Source organism: Mobula hypostoma, chromosome 24 (genome assembly GCF_963921235.1).
Source record: "Mobula hypostoma chromosome 24, sMobHyp1.1, whole genome shotgun sequence".
Taxonomy (NCBI): Eukaryota; Metazoa; Chordata; class Chondrichthyes; order Myliobatiformes; family Myliobatidae; genus Mobula; species Mobula hypostoma.
The window spans coordinates 4492383-4511232 of NC_086120.1; the positions used below are offsets into that span (position 1 = coordinate 4492383).

At 44.1% G+C, this 18850-nt stretch overlaps 2 protein-coding genes across 9 annotated transcripts in view; one reads left to right on the forward strand and one right to left on the reverse strand.

The window, feature by feature from the left end:
* LOC134337616 (E3 ubiquitin/ISG15 ligase TRIM25-like) overlaps window positions 1-13234 on the reverse strand; it is a 29204-nt gene extending 15970 nt beyond the window's left edge. The window contains exons 1-3 of the mRNA XM_063032782.1: window positions 12725-13234; window positions 12532-12627; window positions 7774-8007 (exon numbers count right to left, since the gene is read on the reverse strand). Of these exons, the coding sequence (XP_062888852.1) occupies window positions 7774-8007; window positions 12532-12627; window positions 12725-13207 (813 nt within the window). The 5' untranslated portion in view covers window positions 13208-13234. The remainder of the gene's footprint in view (window positions 1-7773; window positions 8008-12531; window positions 12628-12724) is intronic.
* The window catches only part of LOC134337618 (cystinosin-like), a 34846-nt gene continuing 28483 nt past the window's right edge, over window positions 12488-18850 (forward strand). For 3 of the 8 annotated variants that reach the window (XR_010016031.1, XM_063032783.1, XM_063032786.1), the window contains exon 1: window positions 12488-12615. Coding sequence is in view for 2 of the 8 variants with exons in the window: in XM_063032787.1 (XP_062888857.1) it covers window positions 12599-12615 (17 nt within the window). In the remaining 6 variants the exon portion in view is untranslated. Of the gene's footprint in view, window positions 12616-18171; window positions 18199-18850 lie in introns of those variants that run through there. The other 5 variants (XM_063032788.1, XM_063032787.1, XM_063032784.1 and 2 more) reach the window with 5 other exon arrangements.

Genomic DNA, 18850 nt, shown 5'->3' on the forward strand with positions numbered 1-18850 from the left:
AGCGGCTATAAACAGTGAGGTTATGCTGGAAACTCAGGTTAACTCACAGTGCATTTTCATAGCATGGTGGATTACTCACTAGAAAAATGTCACATCAACAGGGTCCCTTCAGCCCTTTTACAGACTTGAGTCAGTCAGAAGCACTAAGTGTGTGTGTCAGACACAGAGAAGGAGAGAGGGAGAGAGGGAGAGAGGGGAGGGGTGTCAAGCAGATAGAGTGCTGTCTGGACCTGAATTAAACCTGTGCACCATCTGTGTTTTTTACTGAAAAGTCTGCGGGGCCTGAATGGACTTGAGCGTGTCTAAACACTAGATTACCAGGATGGAGAGTTATCTCCATGGATAGTGCTCTGAATGATTCAGATCTGGCTTTAGATTCAGATTGATTTATCATACAGTACGTTGAAATGTACAGTGAAATGCGTCATTTGTGTTACCAATCAGTACACCTAGGGCTGTGCTGGAGGCAGTCCGCAAGTGTTGCCACACATTCCAGCGCCAACGTAGCATGCCCACAATGTTCAGAACAACACAGAACACAACAAAAAAAAAACATAACAAGCAAATTAAAAACTGTTCCTGGACTCTCCAGTAAAATAAAAATAACAGAACATAGAATAGTACAGCACAGTACAGGCCCTTCGGCCCATAATCTTGTGCCGATCCTCAAACCCTGCCTCCCATATAACCCCCCATCTTAAATTCCTCCATATACCTGTCTAGTAGTCTCTTAAACTTCACTAGTGTATCTGCCTCCACCACTGACTCAGGCAGTGCATTCCATGCACCAACCACTCTCTGAGTAAAAAATCTTCCTCTAATATCCCCCTTGAACTTCCCACCCCTTATCCATGTCCTCTTGTATTGAGCAGTAGTGCCCTGGGGAAGAGGCGCTGGCTATCCACTCTATCTATTCCTCTTATTATCTTTTACACCTCTATCATGTCTCCTCTCATCCTCTTTCTCTCCAAAGAGTAAAGCTTTAATCTCTGATCATAATGCACACTCTCTAAACCAGGCAGCATCCTGGTAAATCTCCTCTGTACCCTTTCCAATGCTTCCACATCCTTCCTATAGTGGGACTTCCTATAACTGTCCTATAATGGGACAGTTGTCCTTCCTATTTAAACGTGGTTAGACTCTCAACCAACAGTGGGGCTGCTTCAAGTCTGCAACATTCCCAGGCTAAATTCCAGTCGTAAAACCAAAAGATCATACGATATTGGCGTAGAATTAGTTTGAGTCTGCTCAACCATTATCTCAACCCCATTCTCCTGCCTTCTCCCCATAAACCTTGACGCGCTTACTACTCAAGAACCTATCAACTTCCACTTTAAAAAGACCATAAGACAAAGGAGCAGAATTAGGCCATTTTGCCCCTCAAGTCTATTCCACCATTCCATCATGGCCGATTTATTTTTCCTCACAACCCAATTCTCCTGTTTTCTCCCCGTAACTTTTGATGCCCTTACTAACCAAGAATTTATCAACCTCCGCTTTAAACATACTCAAATACTTGGCCTCCACAGCCACCTGTGGCAATAAATTCCACAGATTCATCACGCTCTGGCTAAAGAAATTCCTCCTCATCTGTTCGGAAGGGACATCGTTCTATTCTCAGGTGGTGCCCTCTGATCCGAGACTCTCCCGCTATAGTTCAGTACAGCAAACGTTCGATTTCTTATAACATCTCAAGATGCAGAAACATTGATAGGCGTTTCCGTTTTGAGCTGATTAGAGTACTGTAATGCATTCTTTTCAGGTCTGCCTACAAAAGATACAATCAGCTGCAGCTTATTCAAAATGCATCAGCAAGAATCTTAACCAAAAAAAAGAAGAAAATTTGAGCACATTTCACTGGTTTTGGAATCATTACACTGGTAATGCCCGTGTTCTTTACGATCAATTTTAAAATATTCTTTATTGTATCCAAGGTTCTGAATAATCTAGCTCCTCTGTAAATTTTGGAGTGTTTATCCCCTTACATCCCTAATCGTAATCTTAGTGTTTGCTTAGTGTTCCTAGAACCAAGCAGATAAGAACAGGTGATGCGGCCTTTTGCTCTTATGCACCAAAAATCTGAAATATTTTACCAACTGAGATATGCCAGACTAGCACTGTAGAACGTTTCAAAACACTTCTTTAAAAACCTACTTTTTAAAAAATTTGGCCTACTAGTAGGATTTCTTAATGCCTGTTGATGTTGATTACATTTATATTATTCAGCATACTTGATGACTACATTTTATTCTGTATAATATGTCTTATGATTTTTAATTTTGTCTTGTATTTTTATAACTATATTGATCTATCTTTACAATCTATGTAAAGCACTTTGAGCCTGCATCTTAACGTTTGAGACTTACTTACCTATTGCCTGTTAGGCTGCTGGTGCTTAGGGCATCAATGAATGTCCTCCATCCCTGTCTGTCTTTGGCCATCTTCTCTATTGTGCCCAGGAGTGGTTCAGGGTCCTCACTTCAGCCTTTACGATACAGCACCAAGTAGTCTGTGGTCTCCTGTGTCTCCTCCACCCTCCAGGAGCCCAATGAAGCCAGGGCTTCCTTCATCATACCAGTAGCTTCCTCTCGGTTTTCACTACTGTCAGCCATGCAAATCCCAGGTGGAGACTCAGGAATACCATTGCAACACAGATATAGAAGGATTCTTCATTGCAGTTTCCATAAGAATTTTTTTTGGCCAGTCAGGGTTGTTAGCCCTGAGCTGAACCCCGAAGCTGGAGGACTAGTGGGCTACTCTTAGTCTGGCCTCTACCTTTGATTTTTTTTAGCATGGGTGACCCTACCAAGAGCCAAAGCACAAGGCCCTGACTCCAGCTAACATAATGCTCTGTGTCATTGCGGCACACAAGCCTGCAAACCCTGCGACAAGGTTGTGGTCCTCTTGGAGATAATGCATGAAAGTTATTATTATATTAAATATCCTCTCCATGTCCAGGCAATCTAAGCCTTTCAATATTCAACAGGGTTCAATGAGATCCCCCATCATTCTTCTAAGCTCCATCGAATACAGGCCCAGAGCCATCAAACGTTCCTCACTCGTTAACTGTTTCATTTCTGGGATCATTCTTGTGAACATCTTCTGGACCCTCTCCATTGCCAGCACATCCTTTCTTAACAAAGGGGCCCAAAATTGGTCACAATACTCCAAATGTAGTCTGACCAATGCCTTGTAGAGCCCCAACATTACGTCCTTGCTTTTATATTCTAGTCCTCTCGAAATAAATTGCATTTGCATTCCTCACTACCAAGTCAACCTGCAAGTTAATCTTTAGGGAAACCTGCACGAGGACTACCAAGTCCCTTTGCACCTCTGATTTCAGAATTTTCTCTCCGGTTCAGACTATAGTCTATGCCCTTATACCTTCTACCAAAATCCAAAACCATGCTTTTCCCTACATTATATTCCATCTGCCACTTTTTTGCAAATTCTTCTAATCTAAGTCCTTCTGCAGACTCCCTGCTTCCTCAACACTACATTCACTTCCACCTATCTTCACATCATCCACAGATGTGGGCACAAAGCCGTCAATTCCAGCATCCAGATCACTGACACATAACATGAAAAGAAGTGGTCCCATCACTGACCATCACAGAATACCACTAGTCACTGGCAGCCGACCAGAAAATTCCCCCTTTACTCCCACACTTTGCCTCCTGCCAGTTAACCAATCTTCTATCCATGCTAATACCATTCCTGCAATACCATGCGCTCTTATCTTGTTAATGGCCTCATGTGCAGCACCTTGTTAAAAGTCTTCTGATAATGCAAGCAAACAACATTCACTTACTCTCCTTTGTCTATCCCACCTGTTATTTCTTTAAAGAATTCCAACAGATTTGCCAGGCAAGATCTTCCCTTAAGGAAACCATGCTGACTTCAGTGTATTTTATCATGTGCCTCTAAGTATCTCATCCTTAATAATGGATTCCAATATTTTACCAACCACTGAAGTCAAGCTAACTGGCCCATAATTTCCTGTCTTTTGCCTCCCTCCTTTCTTAAAGAGTAAAGTGATATTGGAAATTTTCCTGTCTTCCGGAACCATTCCATAATCTACTAATGCCTCCATAATCTCTTCAGCTACATCTTTCAGAACCCTGGGGTGTAGTCCATCCAGTTCAGGTGACTTATCTAATTTCAGACCTTTTAGCTTCCAAAGCATTTTCTCCTTAGTAAGAGCAACCACACTCACTTCTGCCCCCTGACACACTTAAATTCCCGGCATACTGCTGGTGTTTTCCACAGTGAAGTCTGACACAAAATACTTAGTAAGTGCGTTCACCATTCCTTTGTCCCCCATTACTACCTCTCTGATGTCATTTTCCAGCGGTCCAATATCTATTCTTGCCTCTGTTACTCTTTATCTATCTGAAAAAAACTGTTGGTATCCTCTTTTATATTATTGGCTAGTTTAAGCTAAATAGTTTAAGCTAAAATTGCATCTTTTCTCTCATTACTATTTTAGTTGTCCTCTGTTGATTTTTAAAAGCCTCCCAAACCTCCAGCTTCCCAGTAACTTTTGCTATATTTTACACCTTCTCTTTTGCTTTTATGCTGTCTTTGAATTCCTTTGTCAGACAAGGCTGCCTCATCTACCCTTTAGAATACTTCTTTTTTTGGGATGTATCTAACCAGTGCCTTCTGAATTGCTCCCAGTTGCTGTTCTGCTAGTGTCAAGATTCAAGAGTGTTTAATGTTATTTCCAGTACACAAGTGTAAAGGAGAACAAAATAATTATTAATTTGAATCTGAAGCAATACAAATTAACAATAAGATAAAGAGCACAATTAAAAAAAACACAAATATAAATACATAATATAGCTTATATACATAGATTGACTGTACATAAAGTGACGCTAGGTACAAGAGTGTCTGTACATGAGATGACTAACAGGAAGTGATAAACTAATGGTGTTGGGGTGGAGGAATTGATCAGTCTTACTGCTTGGGGAAAGTAACTGTTTGTGAGTCTGGTAGGTCCTGGCATGGATGATATGTAGTCTCCTCCCTAATGAGAGTGGAACAAATAGTCCACGAGCAGGATGAGTGTGGGATCCTTCACTATATTACTGGCACTTTTCTGTTTATATGTTATTGATGGTGAGCAGGCTGCTATCTCTGGTGCTTCGACCATTTTTGACTTTCTGTCCACTGCAGTGCAGTTTCCGTACCATGCAGTAATGCAGCATGTTAGGATGCTTTTTACTGTGCATCTGTAGAATGACATGAGTATAGATGTGCATAGTCCAGCTCTCTTCATTCTCTTCAGAAAGTTGAGGTGTTGGTGATTGTGTAGAATGTGTTCTGGGACCATGAGAGGTTGTGGGTGATGGGCACTCCCAGGAATTTGAAACTGCTCACAGCTCCTATTGCTGTGCTGTCAATGTAAAAGGGGGTGTGAGTGATATGAGTTCTCCTGAAGTTGATAACCATCTGCAACACTTCACCTGTGAATCTGCTGGGGTTGTCTGTTGTGTCTGGTGTTCCTGATGCGGCCTCCTCTACATTGGTGAGGCACACCGCAAGTTGGGGGATTGCTTTGTCGAGCACCTCCGCTCCATTTGCCAAAAGCAGAATTTCCTGGTGGCCAAACATTTTAATTTCGATTCTCATTCCCATTCCAGCATGTCGGTCCATAGCCTCTGCTTGTGCTAAGCTGAAGCCACCCTCAGGGTGGTGGAGCAAGACCTTATATTCCATCTGGGTAGCCTCCAATCTGGTGGCATGAATATCAATTTCTCCTTCTGGTAAAATGTTTTTCCCTCCTCCTCCCCTCTTCTTCTATTCCCCATTCTGTCCTCCAATCTCTCCTCACCTGCCTATCATCTCCCCTTTCCCTTTCTCCTGTGTCCACTCCCCTCTCCTATCAGACTCCCTCTACTCTCGACCGTTACCTTTCCCACCCACTTGGCTTCACCTATCACCTTCTAGCTAGCCACCTCCCCCCTCTCCCCCACCTTTTTATTCTGGAGTATTCCTCTTCCAGTTCAGTCCTGAAGAAGGGTCTTGGCCCGAAACATCGACTATTTATTCATTCCATAGATGCTGCCTGACCTGCTGAGTTCCTCCAGCATTTTGCGTGTGTTGCTTTGGATATCTGGCATCTGCAGACTTTCTCATGTTTATGATAACCATCTCATTTGTCTTGTTGACATTGTGAAAGTGGATATTTGTCTAGCAACAGGCCTCAAGGTCAGCCATCTCATCATTGTCCCCTTCCAATCAACTTTGGATGGCCGCTCTCTCATGCCTCTGCTGTTCCCTTCGCTCCACTGAAATACATCTGATTTTAACTTCTCAGTCTCAAACTGCAGGGTGAATTCTATCATATTATGATCACTGTCTCCTATGTGTTCCTTTAATATAAGGTCCCGAATCAAATCTGGTTCATTACATCTCATGCAGGCATGTTGAGTAATACAATGGAAAGGACAGGGTACCTGAACTCACTGTAGATTTGATTATTGACAGATATAATTGACTGTAGATTTGATTATTGACAGATTTATTTGACTGGAGGTTCGATTATTGAGAGATTTCATTGACTGCAGATTTGATTATTGACAGGGCTTGTGGACAGTGGAGGCATCACCGAACTAAAATTTAAATGAACCTTCCAGAATATAATCTCTATCTGACACATATGCCCTTGCTCACTAGGTGAGTTATGACCCTCTCACCTCCATTATCTATAGAGAGTTCACACTGATACGAGTCATAGGCAAAGGGACAGAACCCACTATGAAGCTCTAACTCATACATGTCGGGGATGGTGAAAGTGGCTGAGGATTGATTTCCGGCAAACCTGAGTCATGGATGATACCATTGAATCTAACATCCACACTTACCAGCATCATTCATAGCCCAGGGTGTCTAATGCAGCTGTCTGAGGGAAGGTTAGATAATTATGCTCTACCTAGTATTTGCCTCGAGCTTTCACTCTGCTTCAGTCTGGTCTACGATTTCTCAAGAGTCATCCTCCCACTCCCCTCTCAATAACGGTGACATGATAATATCTTAGAAAAACAGTATGTGGGAGCTGTTTGAGAAACACTATGTTACCATGTACTAGTTATTGCATACCAGTGAAATATTGGTGGAATGGGACCTATCTAAGTCATGAAAAACATTAGATTGTGCACAGAGACAATAAGGAACTCTGGATTGCTGGGAATTATGAAGGTTGATGAATTATGTTACTCCCCCACCCCCACAGTACTGTTGAGATGACTAGTTGAGGTGATGAAGAGGGCGGCTTTAAATCATAAAGCATCAGCGAGTTCTTTACACAGGAGAGGGCATCAAACTATGGTGTCACTATTATGACAATGGAACGAAAACAGAAATTCTAAGAACCTTTAAAGTCAGTGAAATGATGTTGTGCTGCAAGTCCTGCCACAACGCTGCTCTGTTTTCGGAGCGTGAGCCTTGCAAAGCAATCTCAGCAAGAACAGCACTTCTAGCAATATGATAATGGATGCATCTAAGTGAAAATAACAATTTGAGTAGATAAAACTGTGTAAAAATATCACCTGAGTAAAGGCATATCAACTGTAAATTATACATTCCCCACAATATTATATTACTTGTATAAACATTATTATTCTTATAACTTTCCAGTATCTAAATAACTAGCATATTAGCAATATAAACTGCACATCTGACAGCACGTTACTTGTAAAAGATGCAGGTAACCTGAATTATCAATGCATTATGACAAATTTAGTAAGTTCCGATGGATCCTATTACCTGTATAAATGAAAGCTTTTCACTCTTTTGTGAGAGGTCATTAAAATTGTCCAGGCACATCTCATAGAACTTGATTTCCTTCTCCAGCTTGTGGATTTGAATGTCAATTTCTGTTATCACACGGTTCTGCTCCTTATCCAGACACAGGAAAACATCCCGCTCTTCATTTTCAATATGTTTCCTCAATTCATCATACTTCTCCTTGACTTCCCTCTTCGTTTCTGCTATCAGATTCTTAAAGAGATGTGTTAGTTTTGGTTATTCATTTGTAGATTATTGTACTGTAGGTAAGTATCAAATTGGACTCAGAAATTAGTTGAAAAATTAAAATAATTATAAAACAATGCACTATTTAAAGATTATTGGCCTTCTGATGGCTTGAACTTAAATTTGAATCGTGTCTACAATGGTCAAAAAGAGCTACCGTAATGTACTTGTGTTCAAAGAAAATTTTTTGTCCGGAGTTTAATCTCAGTTGATGACAATTATGTTCAGAGCTGTCATTGATGCTGGAAGTATTCCCAAGTGGATCAGAGAGCACTTCATAAAGGAACAAAAAGAACATGAAGACCAGGAAAGACGAAAGAAAATATAACCTTGGCTTATCGAAGAGTGAGCTGTAAAGTGGGATGGAGGGATTAAGCTATGTATTACCTATTTTAAGTTTATATTAAAATCTTTGTCCTCATCTTGCAATGTAATTTGCTGCTAATTATAGCTTATTTTCAAAATTAGCAAAAAGCTAATTTTCTTGGTATTTATACCCTTTGTATATATGCATATGACAATAATAGACTTCAGACTTGAACTTAAATGAGCAAATTTTACCATGTGTGACTTAGGTAAAATTTTGGGCCAGGAGTTACTGGAACTGAAATTTCACCACACAAGAGAGAAGAGGCTCTACAGGTATCTGAAGGCCAAGGTCCAACTGAAAAACCATGATCTAAGGAACCTCATTATAGCTTGGTATGGCAACTACTCTGCCCAAGACAGCAAGAAGTTGCGGAGAGCTGTGAATGCATACAAGCCTCCCCCTCCACTGTCTCCAGCCATATTCCCTGCTGCCTCAGGAAAACAGCCAAAATAATCAAGGACCCCTCCCACCCTGAACATTCTCTCTTCTCCCCTCTCCTGTCAGGTAGGAGATACAAAAGCATGAAGGCACATACCACCAGGCTCAAGGATAGCTTCAATCCCACAGTTATGGACCTCTCACATGCCAAAATCTTGATCTTCCAATCTACTTTGTTCTGGCTGTTGCACTTTATTTGTTTACCTACACTGCACTTTCACTATAGCTATGACATGAAATTCTAACTCTGGTGAATTCCCATCCACTGCTACCAAACTCATTTTACCTTTACCCACACTACTTGCTTCTACCTCCTGCCCAAGATGAACAAATCTGATGGTCCATGTAGGCCAATTGTCACAGTCTTCTCCTGACCCACTGAACTTGTGCCTTGATACCTCAACTCCATTCTATTCCTCTTGGTTGAGTCTCTTCCCATCACCATCCACAACACTTCTCATGCTCTCTGTCTCCTCAGTAACTTTCAACTCCCTGACACTGACCGCCTCATTTTCACCACAGATATCCAGTCCTTATATACTTCTATCCCCCATCAAGAAGGCCTTAAAGCTCTGCTTCTTTCTCAATCAAAGAACCAACCAGTTCCCCTCTACCATCACCCTCCTTTGTTTGGCAGAACTGGTCTTCACTCTCAATAATTTTTCCTTCGCCTCACCCATGTTCTTCAGGCTCGAAGGAGGGCCATACCCCTTTCACTGGCTACGTGGAACAGTCCATGTTCAAAGCCTTCCCCGGTAATGCTCCCCAACTCTGACTCCACTACATACACAACTGTATTGGTGTTGCTTCATGCACCCTTGCTGAGCTCATCAATTTAATAAATTTTGCTACCAACTTCCATTCCAACCTTAAATTAACTTGGTCCATTTCTGACACCTCCATCTCCTTTCTCGTTCTCTCTGTCTTCATCTCTGCAGACAAACTGTCGACTGACATCTTTTATAAACCTACTGATTCCCACGGCCACCTGGACTAAACCTTTTCCCACCCTGTTCCCATAAAAATGCTGTTCCCATTTCTCAGTACCTTTGTCTTTGCTGCATCTGTTCCCTGGAAGAGGTTTTCCTTTCCAGGACATCAGGCATGCCCTCCTTCCTCAAAGAACAGGGTTTCCCTTCCTTACCATTGATACTGCCCTCACTGGCATCTCCTCCATTTCCCGAACATCTGCATTCACCCCATCTTCCTGCCGCCTTAACAGTGATAGTTCCTCTTGTCTTTACGTGCCAAACACCCAACGCATCATTCTCCACGACTTCTGCCATTTCCAAAGGGATCCTACCAGCAAACACATCTTTACCCCTCTCCCTCTCTCCGCTTTGCACAGGGATTGCTCCTTCTGTGATTTCCGACACTTGTCCCTGCAAGCTGCCAAAATGCTTCGCCTGCCCATTCACCTTCTCCCTCCCCTTCATTCAGGGCTTCAAATTCCTTCCAAGTGAGGCAACACTTCACCTGCCAACCTGCTGTGGTCGTCTATTGTGTCCAGTGCTCCCGATGCAGCCTTCCCCCTCCTGTACACTGGTGAGACTTGTAGTAAACTGGGGGACTGGTTTATTGAGCGCCTCTGCTCCATCTGACAAAAGTGGAATTTCCCAGTAGCCAAACATTTTACTTCCGATTCTCATTCCAACATGTCGGTCCATAGTCTCCTCGTGCCATGACGAGGCCACCCTCAAGGTGGAGGTGCAACCCTCACCCTCATATTTCATCTGGGTAGCCTCCAACCTAATGGCATAGATATCGATTTCTCCTTCCTGTAAAAAAAATCCCCCCTCCCCCTCTTCTATTCCCACTCTGGTCTCTTACTTCTCACCTGCCTATCAACTCTCCCTGGTGCTCCTCCTCCTCCTTTTTCTCCTCTCGTATCAGATTCCTTTTTCTCCAGCCCTTAACCTTTCCTACCCACTGGCTGCACCTACCACCTTCTAGCTAGTCCTTCTTCCCCTCCCCCCCGCCACCTTTTTATTCTGGGATCTTCCCCTTTTCTTTCTAGTCTTGAAAAAGGGTCTCAGCCCAAAACGTCGACTGTATGTTCATTTCCATGGATGCTGCCTGACCTGCTGAGTTCATCCAGTATTTTGTGTGTGTTACTCTATATTCTGCATTCTGTTTTGAGTTGTACTACCTTAATGTGCTTATGTATGAAATGATCTGACTGGATAGCACTCAAAGAGAAACTTTTCTCCTTATCTCAGAACATGTCACGATATTAATCCAGTACTCCAAAAGAGTACAAGAAATCCAGGTGGGTGGCTCACAGCATGACAGGTGTGAGTTCTTCAGCATTGGTGAGATCATCTATGGCCCAAACACCCTAAGACTCACCCACTGAGAACCAAGAAGTGATCTTTTCAGGGATGAAGCAGCAGCCAATACCCACTGGAAGAAAGACTTCAAGAACCTCCTCAGCTGCTACATTCTTCAGTGAGAGTGCCTTTCACTCCATTCCATAGAAATATAAGTAGCTATCCAATGTGGTGTCACGTCTGACCAACAAAGTTGAACAAACCATCCACCAGCTGAAAAAACGATGGGCCTGGGGTATCCCTGTTGATACATGACAGTGAGGAAACTCAGTCACAAATTCACAACTGAGAAGTGGAAACCATGCCAGCGGCTCAGAAACACCATCACTGTCACCAACATGGTCAATATTTTAATCATGTCGTCTACATTTAGTTTGAAATGATTAATACTATACAAATCATTATGCACTCAGTGTCCACTTTAACTAGCTACACCTGTACACCTGCTTATTAAAGCAGATATCTAAACAGCAAATCGTGCAGCAGGAACTCAATGCATAAAAGCATGCAGACTTGGTCAAGAGGTTCAGATCAAACATCAGCATTCAGTGCTCCCAGATGGCCTCTGTCACATTGACTAACCAAGTAGAGACGAGGCAACCATTTTGCTGAGGACCTACAGTATGTTCTGACTTCAATAGCCATGCTAACCTCTCAGTTGTAGGTCACTTCAACTCCCCTTCCCATTACAACAATTCTACGTCCTCAACCCCTTCCATGGCCAAATGTAAATAAGAGGTACAACACCACACGTTCTGTCTGGATAATCTACAACCCAGTGACATGAGCATTGAATTTTCCATTTTCAGGTAACCCACATTTTCTGTGTTCCTTTCTCCCTCCTGCACCTACTCTTGCTCCCCTCACTCACCACGTTCCATTTGCTTATCACCTATACACTATACTTAAGGAGCGCCCTAACCCCTTCCTCAACTGATACCATCTGCCCACCACCCATCCCTTTTCTGCTCTCACTTATTACTTTCCTGGCCAACACCACCTCTGGGGGCTTTAAATGTGATTCACTGAAAGGATTCCCAGACACCAACCAGCTCCCCTATAGCCCCTGCCTCCAACTATCCCAGGTCTACCCTGCTCCTGACCACACAAAGTCTGCTCACACTTTGACCTCACCCTGCTTCTAACCCACAAGAAGCCTTACTCTGCCCCATATGAAGCCTTCTCCTAGCTTTAACCCACACAAAAGTTCACCCTGTCCCTGACCAACAGGAAATCTTCTCCCGTCCCATAGGGAGCCTCCTCCTATCCCTGACTCAAACGCAGCCTCCCCTCTCCTACCCCACCCAGTGGGTGGAGCCGGCCGACCGTGCACACGGGGTCCCGGGAACCTACCTGAGTGTTCACCTTCTGGGTGTGAAGTTCGCTGAGGGCGGCCTGCACGGACGCGGTGTTCCGCTCGATGGTCTTCAGGTGCCGGTACAGCTGAGCCTGGAACGGAGATGGGGCGGGGTAGAAGCGGGTTAACCGGGGTGTCGGGAGCGCGGGTGGGGGTCGCGGCGGCGGGGGGACGGGGGCGCGCACCTACCCTCAGCTCCCTCTCCCCCTCGCTGATGCTGCCGCAGCGGTGTCCGCGGTGGCGGCCGATGAGCGTGCAGAGGGTGCAGACACACACCCGGTCGTCCCTGCAGTAGACGTCGAGCACCTTTTCGTGCTCGGCGCACTTCCAGGCGGAGAGGTCGGCGGCCGTGTCCACCAGCGGGTGGTTGCGGAAGACGCCGCTGCCCGTGTGCAGCTTGAGGTGCAGCGAGCACATGGACGCCTCGCATTTGAGGCAGGTTTTGACGGCGGCTTGCTGCGCCCGGCTGCAGTAGCTGCAGGGCACCGGCACCGGCTCCGGCTCCCGCGGGCCGCACTCGGGGCAGCGCTCGGCCGCCGCCGCCAACTCGGCCAGGCACGAGCGGCAGAACCGGTGCTCGCAGCCCAGCACCACCGGGTCGGTGTACAGCTGCAGGCAGATGGGGCAGGTCGGCTCGTCGGCCGACCGCGGCTGCGATGCCGCAGTTGCCATGACTGAGGCAGCATTGGAGGGGGAGGGGGACGGGCGCGGGCGCCGCGGCGCGCGAGGGGCGGGGTCGTGAGGATTGCGGGTGGAGTGGGTCCGTCACGCTCCCGTCTCGCTCCAGTCCCGTCACACTCCCGCTCCGGTCCCAGCACCATAACCCCGCACACACCCGGTTCCTGACCACACCAGCCCGCTTCGGACCCTCAGAGAGGCAGCAATCTGCTAGAAGAACTCAGCAGGTCGAGCAGCATCTACGGGGGGGGGGAGGAATTTGCAAAGTTTCAGGCAACCCCTTACGAGTTCTCCCCCCTCACAGCTCGATGTGCTGAGTTCCTCCAGCAGATTGATGGATGCTCCAGATTCCGGTATCTGTAGTCCCTGTCAGCCCCACAACCTCAGGTGGAATAGTCAGCCAAACATCTCCAAGCTGGCGTTTAAGACATCAGCTGCCTCTTCCCGTTCTAGTCAACGGAATCTTGTTTAAGCATTCCAGTCTAGGCTAATACCTAGGATAAGAGGGTTGGCCTATCACACATTGCATCTGTGGAGAGAGAGGGGTAATCTTTTTAAAACATAGCAGATCCTTAAGGGTGATACTGAGATGGTAAATGTTAAGATCCAGCAGAGCTTTGACTAAAGGGACTTCATTATATGGTTAGTGAACAGACATCTAAAACTAAGGTGTGTAGAAATTTCTTGCAGCAGGTGGTGAATCTCTGGAATTCTCTGCCGTGGTAGGTTGTAGAGGTTGATTCATTGGCAGTATTTAAGTGGAACAAAGATAACATTCAAAAGATCAGGGAATTGACAGGAGCAGTGGAGTGTTGAAACAGAACAGCCTTGATCATATTGAATGGTGGGCAGAATTCTGCTCCCATTTTCTCTGTCTCCTACACTGACTCCATATCCTGTGTGTGTGTATCCAATCAAAACCCCAGTGCTTCTGTACTGCAAAGGACAGACATTCTTTCCATCCACTTCCCAGTGAAGGTGTTCCCCTGAAATGCTTCCCTTCACCTTTGGAAGCTGGCACCTTGAAAATCAAGGAAACTGCAAATGCCAGGAATCTGAAATAAAGGTAAGTACTGGAAATACTCAGCAGCTCAGGCAGTGCCCATGGACAGAGAAAAACAGTTTACAAAAGGAACCCTTTGGTGGGTGTACAACAGGGGTATGTTGTACTGAACACATCCCCAGATAGTACAGTCTCACCAGCCTAAAAGTCCCAATCGAACTAACGATTCTTGAACCTGGAATGAAAAACTAGGTTGAGCAGTATCTGAGGAAACAGGAATGGCCGATGTTTTGGGACCTACTGAGGTTCTCCAGCAGTTTCTTCTTTGCTCCTAATCAAGGTTCATTTCTAAGGAGGGAGTTATATCTCAGTAAATCTTTCCAGCATTGCATCCTCTCCATTGCACAACATCTTCAGTGCTGTGCTGATGGCATCTCCTGCCCCAATGCTACACACCCAGGAGGATCTGCCTCACCACAGAGCTTCCAGAACAAAGTGTTAGAAAGGTGCTGCTGTGGCTTGCTGACGTGCTGATCGTGATTCCAGCCAAACTGAGGGAAGTATCCCAGCCGGGCCAAGTGGTGATCTCCCCCCTTTGCAACAGAGGAATTGGAATTAGACTTTCACGTACCAAATACAGTGAAAGGCTTGTCTTACACACTGCTCCTAGAGATCAGATTGTGAACAGCCCAAAGACCTGTATTGCTGCATCTGGAGACAATCTGCCCTGTTCACATAACCTTCTGAAAAAGCAATAGCACACCAACTTCAACTGCCTTATCATTTTCAAGGCAGCAGAATTATTTAAAAAAAAGTAAATCAAGCCTTTCATGTTCATTTTCTCAGAATGAAGTTTATGACCACTGACATATGTGGTGAAAATTGTTTTGCAGTAGCATTTCAGTGCAAGACATAAAAATTATGATAGGTTACAAAATAAATAAATAATGCAGAGGAGGAATAGTGAGGTAGTGTCCATGGGTTCCGGGACCATTCAGAAATCTGATGGCAGAAGGGAAGAAGCTGTTCCTACAATGCTGAGTATGTGTCCTCTGGCTCTTGTACCTCCTCTCTGATGGTAGTATTGAGGAGAGAGCATGTCCCAGATGGTGAGGGTCCTTAATAATGGATATCACTGTCTTGAGATACCACCTCTGGTCCTTAATGATGGGGAGGATTACACAGAACGTAGAGCACAGGAACAGGGCCTTCAGTGCACAATATCGTGCTGAACTAATTAAGTTAGTAATCAAATGGCCAACTAAACTAATCCCTTCTGCCTACACAATGTCCATATCTATCCATTTACCCTACATTCATGTGCCTAGCTAAACACCTCTTAAAATCCCTAATGTGTCTGCTTCTGCCACCACCCCAGGCAGTGCATTCCAGGCCCCCACCATTCTCTGTGAAAAAAACACTTGTCCTCCACGTCCCCATTGAATTTACACAATCTCACCTTAAATGCGTGCCCTCTAGTATTAGATATTTCAACCCTGGGAAAATGATACTGTCTGTTTACTCTGTCTATGCCTTTCATAATCTTATAAACCTCAGCCTCACCACTCCAAATAAAACAATCCAAGTTTGTCCACCCTCTCATTATAACACATGCACTCTGATGGTAAACTTCTTCTGCACCTTCTTCAAAGCATCGATATCCTTCCTATAATGGGGTGAGCAGAATTGTAAGTGATATGCCAGATGCATCCTAACTGAAGTTTTATGAAGCTGCAACATACAGTAACTTCCTGACTTTTGAACTCAGTGTCTCAATTAATAAAGGCAAGCATGCCATATGCCTTCTTAACCACCCTATCAACCTGTGTGGTCCATTTCAGGGAGCTATGAACTTGTCTCCCAAGATCCCTATGCTCATCAAGTCCCGTAACAGTTACTGTCTCTTCACAGTTGACATACGAAGGTGTAATACTTCACATTTGGCTGGGTGAAGCTCCATCTGCCGCTTCACTACCCATATCTGCAACTAATCTATGCTATCCACAACACCAGCAATCTCGGTATCATCTTCAAACTTACTAACCCACCCATCTACATTTTCACCCAGGTTGTTTATATACATCAGAAGCAACGGAAGTCCCATTTCAGATCCCTGTGAGAACACCACTAATTACAGACCTTCATCTAGAATAAGTCCCTTCGATCACTACCCTCTGTCTTCTACAGGCAAGCCAATTCTGAATCCAAATGGGCAATTCATCATTGATCCCATGCATCTTAATCTTCTGGATGAGCCTCCCATGAGGGACCTTGTCAAATGCCTTACATAGACAACATCCACATCTTTACCTTCATCAATCAGCCATGTCACCTCATCAAAAAACTCAGTCGAGTTAATAAGGCATGACTTGCCTCACACAAGGCCATGCTGGCTCTCCCTTTTTAACCCATGTAACCTAACCCTAAGAATTTTCTCCAGTAACTTCTCTACCACTGACGTGAGACTCACTGATCTAGAGTTATCAGGATTATCCCTGTTTCCCTTCCGGAATAATGGAACATTAGCTACTGGCAGTCTTCTGGGATATTGCCTTTGGCTAGAGAGGACTCAGAAATACTGGTCAAGGCCCCAGTAATCCCTTCACTTGCCTTTCTCAATAACCTGGGCCATATCGCGTTAGCCCCTGGGGACGTATCCACCCTAATGCTCTTTGAGAGACCCAATGCCTCCTCCTCTACCTCTAAATGACAAAGCATATTAATATGCTCAGCACTGATTACCCTATCCTCCTTGTCCTTTTCCTTAATGCAAAGTACTGATGTAAGGTCCTCACCCACATCGTCTGCATCCAAGCATATGTTCATTCCTTTATTCTTGAGCAGTCATACCCTCTCCCTAGTTATCCTCTTGCTGTTGATGTACCGTATGTATAGATGCCTTGGGATTTTCTTTACTCCTACTTGCCATGGGTTTTCATGGTCCCTCCTGGCTTTCCTAATTCCCTTCTTGAGTTCTTTCCTGGCTTCTTTATATTCCTCAAGGTCTCTGTTTGATTCTAGCGTCCTAAGTTTTACATACTTTTCCTTTATCTTCTTGACTAAATTCATCACCTCCCTTGTCTTTCTTTGTTACTGGTATATACCTGCCCTGTACTCAGTGCAGTTGGTCTTTAAACACCGTCACATGTCAGATATGGACTGGCCCAAAAACTGCTGGTCACAATGAACTTCCTCTGGTTTTTGCCCGATGCTCCCCTAATTTGCTCATATTTAATACTCAACCACAGGGTCCATAATTATCCCTATCTATCTTAAAAACTTGTGGTCACTGTTCCCTAACTGCTCACCCACTGAAAGACAGGTCACCTGGCCAGGCTCATTACCCAACACCAGGTCTAGTACAGGCCCTTCTCTTGTTGGACTATCTACTTATTAAGTTAAGAAACTCTCCTGGATGCACCTAACAAATTCTGCCCCATCTAAACATCTTGTATCAAGAAGATCCCAGTTTATATTAGAGAAGTTTAATGCCCATGACAACAACCCTATTGTTGTGGCTGTGATGGAACCTCTAGAGCAGGGTTTCTCAACCAGTGTTTCGTGAGAGATCATGATTAAAAAAACTTTGCTTTTGAAATTCGTGCACACACTATACTAGCACTCACTGTGGTGGGCAGTGACTGAGCAGCCCCATTAACAATCTCATTTGAGGTCTCTCAGCCCAGTGTGGCAGTAGGACCGTGTTTATTTGGTTGAGTCCATTCTCAGTTTTTGACATGAGATAGGGGAGGCCGTTCATAATTGGTGAGCGTTGTATTGCATGGAGGGGAGGACGGTAGGCTAATGAGTGTGAATTGCATTTTCCACGCATTGAATAGACTCGCTGCAGACTGATCGTGCACTCAAGATGAGATTTACTGACCTGTCCCTGGACAAGTTCTGGATTTCTGTGAAAGAAGAGTGTCCTGACATTCAAGGGAAGCAATGTACACTCTGTTGCAGTTTTCAACTTCTTACATGTGTGAGCAAGCTTTTTTTTGTTTAACAAGCATCAAGAGCAAGGATAGAAATCCTCTCATTTCACTGAAGGCGAAACCTGTATATGCATATCTCAAACTTGACCCAGAATTGAGTATTTGTGCAGCAAAAGCAAGCACGGGTTTCACATTCTAGGCCTATATTTGAGCCTGATCATGTCACTTAGTAAGAAAATGTTTTTTCAAAGTCTTGTATAAAATTGTGTCTTAGGCTATATTTTTATTCCTGTTGCATTGGCTTATGGTTTTTAGTAACTTTACTATTCAACATTGTCAATAAGTGTTCATTAATTAAAATCAATTTACAGTCTTTATTTAAATTAAATCTACTGAGTCTACCTTTAGAAAAATTAAATTTTATTTTGGCTTAAGCCTGTTACTTAACAGAAATTTATTATGTTTGCCTTAAGAGTTTTTAAAATTTATGAAAGGGAAAAGGAGATTAATTTCAAGAAAGGTAAGCTAAGCTTAACTACCTGTTTTTTTTCAAGAAAGGTTGTCTAAAAATTCATTCTGTACTCAAAAGAGCATTGACAATTGTTTTTAGATTATTATATCTACAACTTACTGATCACGCTCATGTACCATGAGCTGTAAATGTAATAATTTTTACGCAGGGGTTCCCTGAGACCTGAA